At 48.8% G+C, this 10,000-nt stretch overlaps 4 protein-coding genes across 4 annotated transcripts; 2 read left to right on the top strand and 2 right to left on the bottom strand.

The window, feature by feature from the left end:
* Positions 1 to 1,233: 1,233 nt before the first annotated feature.
* Positions 1,234 to 2,388, top strand: CNBB3330 (hypothetical protein; the record flags this gene model as incomplete). Its single annotated transcript, XM_772008.1, has 2 exons — positions 1,234 to 2,115; positions 2,170 to 2,388. The coding sequence occupies 2 exons, from the start codon at positions 1,234 to 1,236 to the stop codon at positions 2,386 to 2,388; spliced, it is 1,101 nt and encodes a 366-aa protein (XP_777101.1).
* Positions 2,389 to 2,740: 352 nt separating this feature from the next.
* On the bottom strand, positions 2,741 to 6,625 carry CNBB3320 (hypothetical protein; the record flags this gene model as incomplete). The annotated part of the gene is made up of 18 exons (XM_772007.1): positions 2,741 to 2,765; positions 2,817 to 3,131; positions 3,187 to 3,478; positions 3,546 to 3,696; positions 3,753 to 3,846; positions 3,902 to 3,992; positions 4,056 to 4,163; positions 4,232 to 4,310; positions 4,365 to 4,611; positions 4,675 to 4,794; positions 4,854 to 4,898; positions 4,952 to 5,654; positions 5,719 to 6,031; positions 6,095 to 6,193; positions 6,258 to 6,318; positions 6,374 to 6,446; positions 6,516 to 6,525; positions 6,611 to 6,625. The coding sequence occupies 18 exons, from the start codon at positions 6,623 to 6,625 to the stop codon at positions 2,741 to 2,743; spliced, it is 2,841 nt and encodes a 946-aa protein (XP_777100.1).
* A 529-nt stretch (positions 6,626 to 7,154) lies between these two features.
* On the top strand, positions 7,155 to 8,826 carry CNBB3310 (hypothetical protein; the record flags this gene model as incomplete). The annotated part of the gene is made up of 9 exons (XM_772006.1): positions 7,155 to 7,166; positions 7,221 to 7,340; positions 7,396 to 7,677; positions 7,728 to 7,786; positions 7,841 to 8,019; positions 8,075 to 8,109; positions 8,163 to 8,264; positions 8,329 to 8,601; positions 8,668 to 8,826. 9 exons carry the CDS (start codon positions 7,155 to 7,157, stop codon positions 8,824 to 8,826), a joined length of 1,221 nt encoding a protein of 406 aa, XP_777099.1.
* Positions 8,827 to 9,085: 259 nt separating this feature from the next.
* Positions 9,086 to 9,814, bottom strand: CNBB3300 (hypothetical protein; the record flags this gene model as incomplete). Its single annotated transcript, XM_772005.1, has 1 exon — positions 9,086 to 9,814. One exon carries the CDS (start codon positions 9,812 to 9,814, stop codon positions 9,086 to 9,088), a length of 729 nt encoding a protein of 242 aa, XP_777098.1.
* Between the last annotated feature and the right edge of the window lie 186 nt (positions 9,815 to 10,000).

The following is a 10,000-nucleotide window of genomic DNA, read 5'->3' as shown; positions in this document are numbered from 1 at the left end:
GTCGCAACGGAAAGAATTGAAGCCGCATAGATAAAGGGCCATCAAGGGTGCTGGGAGGGTGAAAACTTTTATAGTACGCGAGGTCACGGATATAAATGCGTCCAGATGTTGTTTCCAGCTAGAGGGGAAGATGCTGAATGAGAAAAGGCACGAACCGGATAAGGAGAAACATGATTGCGTATAACTGATCTACCGCGTAGGCTATAACCGCGCCCATCTCCTAGGGTAGAGCAAGTTACACATATTCTTCATACAGCCTTGCTGTAGGGTCGATGATGGTGATCCAAACGTTGGGTATAGCAAGGATGCGGATCAAGATGCGGATCAAGGTGCGGATACAGTAACAAGCGGTGACTTTTGACGATTGATCCACGTCACGTTGTGGAGCGTCTAGTTGATCATTTTCTGATGTACTCTCCTGCAGCCCGTAGGCGGTTAGCATCATATTATGCGTCGATAGTGTATGGCGGATAAAGGATATCAATGGTAAAGCGAAGGCACGATGGCATGGACTCGGACGTGAAGGATGTGTGAGAAGAAGGCATTATTCGTTCATTCATGAATTAATGAATCACGATTATTAGCGGCGGCGGCCGTCGTTCAGACACCGACGCGGTTGACTTCTTCTTTTCTCTTGTCTCTTCGTTGAATACGTAGTATGCGTAGAAACTGATGTGGAGAAATAACTCCTTATGGAAGATGTTCAAACTAGCTCCCAAGTACTACCTGTTTAAATCCATGCACGAACCCTAGCCAAGAAGATACATACCTATTTGCCACCTTATAGCCCAGGCGGCCTATCGTCCTTCCTTCTTGCCGTAGTTTCCGCTCTTTCCCTCATACTTCTTCCGTCTCGTGGTACCTCGCCTGGGCCCAAAACAAAACATACTTCCGGAAAGAAGATGATGATGATGGTGATGGTCTTTCTAGCTGAACCCAAAACGTCGAAAGGTGCAAAACAATAACATCTTCTGCATATCCGACTTCGCCAAGGGACAGGCGGATCATGATATCAGCCTATTAACGCTTCCCAGACCTTAGCGCTCATTATAAGCTACTGATCCGAAAAGCGGAAAGTAGTCATCGTAGCTCTTGCACCTATTGCCTTTCTGGACTCCATGTCAATTCCGCTCGAAGTTCAAAGTGATAAACCCAAATAGACTAAAACAATGGTTTTCAGCTCTTACATATTTTGAATCTATCAGCCCTTGCATCTCCCATAACAATCTCATCATGAGTGACCCAACGTCTCAATACAACTTTTATTACCAAATACCAGTCACCGATGACAATCGAAACCAAGGCACACAGGTTCGACCACCGACAGTGCCCAGCCAACAGGAAGGGTCATTGCATGGTCCTCAACCTTCATATATACCCATCCGACCAACTCCCATCCTAGGCTATCCTCCGCTACCTAGCCCTAGCCAGGCTTTCGTCAACCCTGGAGAGATCTTCCTTTCTGCACATGCCGGTGTCAATCAGACAGTTACCCCTTCAACTGAGTCCGTTTTCTCAGACGAGCGGCCTGCTCAGCTGCTGGACAGCAACATCGACGAATCTACCACTTTTGGTGGCCATAGCAGATTTGGTCAACCAGGTACACAATCCAGCTTATCTATTGATCCTTTCCTTCTTGAACGGCGGGACTCGCAAGGGCCGCTTCTCCATCCCAGCGAACCATGGTCATTTCGCGCGGATACCGTGCACGCTGGCCCATCGACGGGTTTCCAGGGCCTTGCACTTCCTCCCAAGAGCGGCATAGACACGGATGTTCTGGAAGATGTGATCGAGGTAGGTGAGGCCGACGAGGTGGTGGAGGAGGAGGAAAAGGAGGGAGAAGGAGGAGGTAACGAAAGCGAGTCAAGCGAGTATATAGATCCGAGTTCCAAGGCAAAGGGTAAAGGAAAGGCAAGGCAGGAGGCTCCAAAGGAAACTGCCGTGAAAAGGAAGAGGGGACGCCCCAGAAAGAATGTAGAGCAACCATCCGCACGAGCGGAAGAAGAAAACCGGGCAGGTCAGAAGAAGAAGGGAAAGGGTAAGGGAACTTCTGGAAAAGGAGGCTGGAACAGGAGACCCAAGGCTTGTACAGCGTGCAACAACCGCCACATACGGGTAAGTCCTCGCCTTTTGTATTCCAGTCTAAACCGTGCTTACGAATTATATCAGTGTATAGGTGGACCACCTTGCAACTACTGCGTCAGCAGGAATAAAACCTGTATATTGGACACAGACTCACTGGAAAAGAAACGAACGCCACCGTTGACCACTAGTCATCCATTTGAAGGGCCTTCCGCCTCGTCTTCGTCCAATGTCCCTCTAACACGTCATCAACAGTCGCAAGCGGAAGAGATACCTCCGAAGAAAAAAAAGAAATCGTCCTCTTAACAACGAAGACCCGTCCTCCCCCAAGTACAAATATCCTCAACAGTGGTGACAAGACAAAGACCATTTGCGATTATGCGAGACTTGCTGCCTATTGCGTTAGAAGTCAATAACGATCCATCAGTAGTTTACACCAGTCATGACCATCAGTTGTTGTATATGAGATACACGACCTGTCTACCTACCGTGCAATTCACTCAACCCGTTCAATGCATAATGCTAGTCAATGCTAATGTGAAAGAGATGCAAGCAATGTAGAGTGAGCTTAAGTGGCTGTCAAAATAGCAGATTTCTTGTTGTTTGTTTTGAAAAAGGAGTGTTTGGAAGATGAGAAAAAGATAGCGATGTCGGTTGATTAATCTTCGCTAACATCGCCGAATCTGAAAAAATAATCAGCTATCTTACTGATGTGCCACGCGTGAAACACTCACTCAAAGATACCGAGCCTGTCTGCTTTGGCTCCCTCTCCCGCATCCTGAAGCTTCCTGACGATTTGAGGATAGGAATTCAAGTACTTGCAAGACTTGTCAATAGTGGCCAGACCTTCTCTCACCAGGTCAGCATTCAAGCATGCCAAGGGGTCCTCCTTGATATTGGGGTCGGCGGGGTCGATGAGCCTAAGGTGCAACAGATTACCCTCGCGCTGGTCGATGTTTGCAATGAGCTTGAGACCTTCGGTAAGGTATTCGAACCGCCGGTAAGCTTCGGGCCCATACTCGCTTGAGCGAGGTACAAGTTTGACGAAACTGTTTTTTACAATGAGCATCTGTATTTTGCGGTTGGAACGGTCTTAATACGCACCTAAGACGAGCTTCCTTGGCCTGACCCGGAAGACTCTTGAACTTTTCGTCTAAAGGCCTTATCTTGGAGAAGGGCACAGTGTCTTCATCTCCGTAATCGATCAAGTACACCTGTGCCTCCTTCTTGATCGCGCTGGCTCTCTTGACTCGCGCTCGGTACCACCGATCGTCCTTGCTAAATTTGGCCGAGACAAGATCGCCAGTTTTGGGAGTGAAAGAGGAGGTGGCAGCTGCTGAGGCTTGACGGTGGTGGAGAGAAAAGTCAGACATGAGCTTTTCCAGGGCGGCAACACCTATATTCAGTATTTTGTGAGCAAAAAAAAAGGTTAAAATCATTGCGAAATCGTCAGGATAACTCACTGTCCTTCTCAAGAATCTGCACTGAGAAAGTGAATGGTTCGGATTCCTTCACAGAAGAGATGTAGACATCCTTGTAATCCACCGGAAGAGCAGAAGATTCGTCGACAGCGGCTGCGGTAGAAGTCTCCTCTTCCTGTACTAAAGACCAGATCTGTCAAGATGAACGTTAGGAAGAGTCCATCAAGCAAAATAAGATGGTCGACACACATTCTTCTTTTCTTTCTTCGCTTGCTCCTCAGCAGCCAGCAACTCCTTTCCGAAGGGCAAAAGCTCAGCAGATCGCTCGTGAACAAAAGCGAGACTACACTGTGTCAGTGCTGATCTTGATGAGCAAGCAGATTACACGGTTCGCTCACCCTTCCCGCGCGAGCTCCACGGCGACATTTACACCTCCAGAAGCATACATCGTACCGATGAAACCTCCCGATCGGTCGGTGGAGTCAAACGCTATGCGGAATATGCGTCAGTGACCGGCTGCGCAAAAGTTGTCTTGCTGCAGTATGCACTGACCAATCTCAACATCACGTTGCAAGTATCTAGAAGCAAACTTGAGTGACTCGGCTCCAAAAGGTTCAGGCTTCTCAGAAGCGTTTCTAGCTGTTCGAGGAGCACGGATACCTTTTATAGAAAATTTCTGTCAGAGATATCTGGTGGAAGCTTTGGGTAAGAGTACGGATCCGACATACCAGCGAGGACAAAAGTGACCTTGGTGTGCTCCTTGGGCATGTAGAGCTTGAATCTAGATCCAGCGCTAACGAACTCGACCTGGCATTGTCCCATCAGAAAGCGTATGACATCGAGTGAGATAGAAAGACGTACAACAGCATTATGCTTTCCTTGCCTCTTCCATTGCGGCAGGTAGCTAGACGCCATGCTGGCCCTTTCAGACGCGTCGACGATACGAGGCATAGAAACATCTTTGGCAGAGTGAACACCGCGGCCTTCGGTTTGAGCTGTTTGTTCGGCCACGATGAGCTTGTCGAGTTCGAGAGAACGATCCTCATCATCACGTCTGTGTCGAATAACAGTTGCAAGGCCTTTCTCGATCAGTTGTTCAGCAACGTTGCTGACCCAGTAATCAGCATCAGCATCTTGTTAAAGTGTATGATGAATCTAGTAATAGACAAACTTGTTCTGGTTGCCATAACGGATGGTTACGCATTCGCGTTCCTCAAAATCTCCCTCTTTGGGCTTGACGTAGTCGACGTGAACGTTGACTTGTTTTCCGATCAATCGCTTTCGCAAGAATCTTGTGGAAAAGGGATCAGCGAAATGATTTTCTCCATGGGTTTTAACAATGCCACATACTCCTTGGCTTCATTGGCCCAGTAGGTCTGCTTGGCATCCACGCCCCTATAATCTATTCAGCGCCCAATTCACGGCTTCTGTATCGTCAGAGAGCTTACTTGGGACCTCTGACAGAGGACAGTTGAACTCTTCTTTCCTTTCCTCCTTCGCCCTTTTCAACAACACTCACTTGATCTGAACCCCAAATCCTAACGACCGTGGCCTCAAAGTCAGTACCTTTGGTAGTCGCGACAGCAGTGGGGGCTGCAGAGGCTGCGCTATTGGTGGCAGTAGCTCGTTGAGGCTGATAATTTTCCCAGATACCTTGTTTTTTATCCTTGGCGGCCTTCTCGGCAGCACGAAGCTTGTCAAGACCGCCATATGGAGCGAGGAGTCCAACATGCCAGTCAACCACCTTGGCAAGACCAGCAGCAAGGAGAAACTCGGCAATGTTACCCTTGGGGTGGATAGCGGTACCGATGATCACAGTGGAACCAGTTGAAGGAGCAGGGAGACCGTTGGAGCCGGGTAATCCGGCGCCTGAACCTTTACTGGGCTGGGTTTGTTGAAGTGGGGAGGCGCCAAGCGACGCGGGGGCAGAAAGGAGTCGGACCTTGATGTGTCGTTGAAGCATACGGACTTCGGTAAAGTACTTGGCTTCGTCTCCCCATGGCTCGGCGTTGGAGGCTTCGCCATCACGAGGGTTCCCGGATCGTGGAGATTTGGCGCCAGCGAGGACAAGGTTGATGAACTGATGGTTGTGCTCGTCGAGGAGAAGTCGGACACGGAGTTGAGTACCGTCGCGGACCTGCTCGACGATGGCTGATGGGGGTTTAGGCAGAGGTTAGAACTCAAAAAGCACTTGATCAGGATAATCCTCACTCACCATCAATCTCTTCATCCTTGTGGTCAGCAATGAAAGCTTGAGGGTCAGTAGGCATTTGAAACGCTACAGTGCGCTGGTTTTCGGGCTGTTCGTCCCAGATTCCTTTGCCTTCTGACTTGGCTTGCGCCTCAATGACTCGGAGGTTTTCTCGTTTCTTAGCTTCTTCGGCACCAAGTCGGCGAACAGCCTCATCACCTTCCCCGACACCATCTCTCATTTTAGCCCATCCCTGGGCCAGGATCAAGGAAGCAACATCCTGTGGAGGCGATCCTGGTCCAGCGGGAGCAATACAGAGAGACACAAACTCGCGGTTCTGGCATTCAGATGAATATCGTCAGTCGATTTTGTATATAGATGGTCTGACTTGTGAACTGACTGGTCCTGTGGAGGATTCGATGGTATGAGTGATTGTGAAAGCCACTTCTTTTCCTAGAAGAAGAGAACAGAGGTACTCTCTGGCTGAAAAGGCATGGGGCTATGGCGCACAGGAGACGGTGTCAGCATCGGCGTATCCCTCAGCGCTAATGAGGTTGACAAACCTCATCTTCACGGGTCATGGACCCAAGTCTAGGGGCCTGAATACCAGCTATGTGGAGGATACTGCGTATAGACACTGTGAGCGCATGGACGAGGATGATATTGAAACAGGACTGACCGCTCCTTAGGGACTTTGCCCTTTTCAGGTGCCTCTTTTGCGCGGACGACGACGGTGTCGCCTGACATGACATCTAGAGATCAGAGGAGTCAGAGCCGTCCATATCCACGCGGAGTATAACATCTGGGTGTTCGGTGCTTACATTTAACAATCTAGATGGCGGTGGAAAGGTCGAGATGGAACATTAGAAAGCAGATGAGCGCGGACATTGTAGAGTGAAGTTGGGCTCTGGCTTACGGCTCTGGTTGTCATTCTGGAAGTGAATCTGCGTGTGTATGGTGGGTGCACTGCGAAGGGAAAAGGCGGGTGCGTGGTGGCATCGTTGTACAGCAAGTCACAACAGCAGCCACGTGACGTAGATTGCCACACTCCATTACGTAACATTTGTTTTGACGAGTCAAGAGATCGAAGAGTAAGGAACGGCTCGTGGGTGGATGCGATAAGAACAGGAAGCCGTGACAGAGCCAGCGAACAGTATAGTACAGCAGTAGAGAGCAGCGTCGCAGGAGAATAGAGTGCTGCAGACATACTCCACCACACGGCCATACAAGCACAGAAGCCCAGCACGATATAGCACGACAGCCGCACGCCATATCTGCAGCAGAGCGAAAGGAGCGATATATACCCGGGCAGCCTCCTTTGAGCGGACTTGAGTAAGTAGACAATCACAGTCACCATGTCCCGTTTCTCCCTCTCTATATATCAGCCTCCACGCGCTGACTGCTGCATAAGGTACTTCAGCATTATCAGCCCACCACTCTGGCTATCTCAGTCATAAACCATGTGCCGTCTGGTATGTATCAAACATTGCCTCACCCCATGTACCCTTATTCACACTCTGAAACAGCTCGTCTACAAGGGCACGGAGTCCATACAGATATCCCATCTCGTCACCCGTCCCAGACATAGTATCATCAACCAGGCTTTCGAGTCCAAGCTGCGTATGCCCAGCAGTCGTCCGCTCAACGTGAGCTTCCATCCCAGTCGCTTTCAAATACGCAGAAATATCTAATAAAAATTAGGCGGATGGCTTCGGTATAGGCTGGTACGATCCTCTCCCCGCAATCCCTGCTTCCGCCGCACCTCGCCCCGCTACTTCTCCTGTACCTTCTTCAACACCGTGTACCTGTCCCAACGTTGTCACTGCTCAAGCTTCGCACTCACAAGCGTACGATGTCCAGGGAAACTATCCGGTAGATGCCGACGGACAGATGGATGAGAACACTTTGGAAGTGATGAAAGAGCGAGAGGTTGAGAGAGAGCTGGAGAATGAGAGGCCATGCTTGTTCAAGTCTATATCGCCGGTAAGTATGACCGCTTGAGACAGTACAGCATTTCTAACAAAGGTCAAAAGGCATGGAGTAATGCCAATCTCACCCGTCTGGCTGAAAAGATTCGCTCTTCCCTTGTATTGTACGTCTACTAATTTGAATGAGAAAGTATTTCATTTGACAACTTTCCTTCCAGTGCTCACGTCCGAGCCTCCACCATGTCTGGTGCTCCAAGCGAAGACAATTGCCATCCATGGATGTTTGATAAACTAATGTGGATGCACAATGGCGAGATCAACGATTTCCCCAAAATCAAGCGGGCGTTGCAACAAAGTCTACCTGAAGAGCTGTTCTTGTACCCTTCGGGATATACCGGTGAGTCTCAGGCGGTATGTTTCGGATCCGATGCAAGCTTACATATGATGATCAGACTCCGAATGGGCGTTCATGGTGTTCCTCTCCAAAGTAAGTGTTAATAAACATTCGTCAGATCTTGACAATTTGACGATATTTGCCAGCTGAAAAACCCCCACGCTCGATCATTCACCCATGTCGAATTACGGGACGCCATGATGGAGACCATTCATTGCATCAACAAGTTATGCAAGGAAGCTGGTTGTGTGAGTTTATCAATCCTTTCCATTATTTTTTCCTTTCCTACCCCCTTGCTAACATGTTTTGTAGACCGGCCCATCATTGATGAATTTTGTCGTCACTGATGGCTCTACCGTTGTCGCGACGCGCTATATCTCGTCCCGAACGTCCGAAGCCTCTTCCCTATTCTTCTCCTCTGGCACGTCCTTTGACGAGTATCAAGGTTCTGGAAGGGGCCTCTATAGGATGACAAAGGCGGACAAGCGGGAGAACATCATTATGATCGCGAGTGAGCCATTGACGTTCGAAAGGAGCGATTGGATGGAGGTGAAGACCAACACCATGATGGTCATTACTCCAAAAGTACGTGTGTCATATGCAGAATCAATGGGTAAGCAGCCAGTGCTGACAAGAAGAAAAAAAAAAAAGATGAATCTGCTTCAGATCCCCATTATTGATGAGTACTGGGTCCCTCCTCAAGACCCAGCGAGTCTCACTCGTTCGCGCGATTTCGCTATAAAGCGCGGTTATGGTCTCGGTTTCGCATCCGAGGAAGCGGCCAAGCACGAAATTGCGGCTGCCACATGAGGAGCTGGCTTTTCTTCAATCTCGAGTACCCATTCATCAACATCTTGTACATTATCATATTAGCATGCTCATACAACCAATCGCAGGCTGCATTGCGGCCCATTAAACTTTGCATATATTCATACCATGCACAATGATGAACCGCCGTCGTAAAACATTGAATCGAATCAAATCATTGCATTATTATTATCACGAGTAAATTATAAAAAATTATAATTTCAACACCATTCTTTGTGTTAGCCTCTCACGTTATCCTTCTTCACCATCTGAAAAGTCTGTTTTCCATCTTGTGGTAAGCAATCAACTTGCTTGAAATTTCCTTTTGTTCCCTGGTCCACTGATCCCTCGCAAGAGCTCCCGAAGCGCACTCCAGAGACTTCATAAATTCCACCCGCTTCTTCTCCAATCTACCCACCCAGCGCTCGGCCACTGATGGTTTCTTGAAGGTGCAGACTATAGCCTGATAAGTGGCAATCTTATTGTAGTGCACATGGGCGAAGCGAAAGTATCCAGCAGTTCCAATAATGCTCTGGATAGATTTAATGGCTTGGGCAAGCACCTTCTTGGCGTTTTTGACGGCCTTGCGAGGGCTCTTGCCGTTTTCAAGCTTGGAGAGAGCCGCGTCCCACGCGATGCGAATCAAAGTTTGTTCCAGGACATAACAATCCTTGACGTCTTTGTAGGACGCTGTAACAGAGACAGGAAGACGGACCGCAACCTGGATGGAAAGTCCAAAGTAGGTAAAAGGGTCTCGCGAAATGGAGGTGACAATGTAGCCCTTGGGAATGCTTTCATAGGTTGTTCGGACCTTGGCAAGCGACGGGTGCATTGGGTCTTTCTTAGGAATAAGACCAGCATGCGAGTAGGCAACGCCGAGAAGCTTTTGCTCTGTAGAAGCAAATTGGTTGATGTTGCCAAATGATATGCGGGAGAGAAGACGCTTACTCAAAGACCGGCGGACTTTGCTAGAGGTAAAAGCGGATGACATGGTACGAAATGTTCATTTGACTTGATGGGAGGTAGTTGCTTGCAGTAAAGGGCGAATATGGGATTTGCGAGTTGAGTGCTGTGAAGATACAAATTTCCCTTTTCTACGGCTACTCATGATCGTTATTATTCCTTGCTCCTATTCCATTTTATATCCGCACGATCATTGGTTTCCGCGCAAAAGTGT

This window comes from Cryptococcus neoformans, chromosome 2 (genome assembly GCF_000149385.1).
Source record: "Cryptococcus neoformans var. neoformans B-3501A chromosome 2, whole genome shotgun sequence".
In the NCBI taxonomy this organism is placed as follows: Eukaryota; Fungi; Basidiomycota; class Tremellomycetes; order Tremellales; family Cryptococcaceae; genus Cryptococcus; species Cryptococcus deneoformans.
This window is presented reverse-complemented; position numbering and strand designations above follow the sequence as displayed.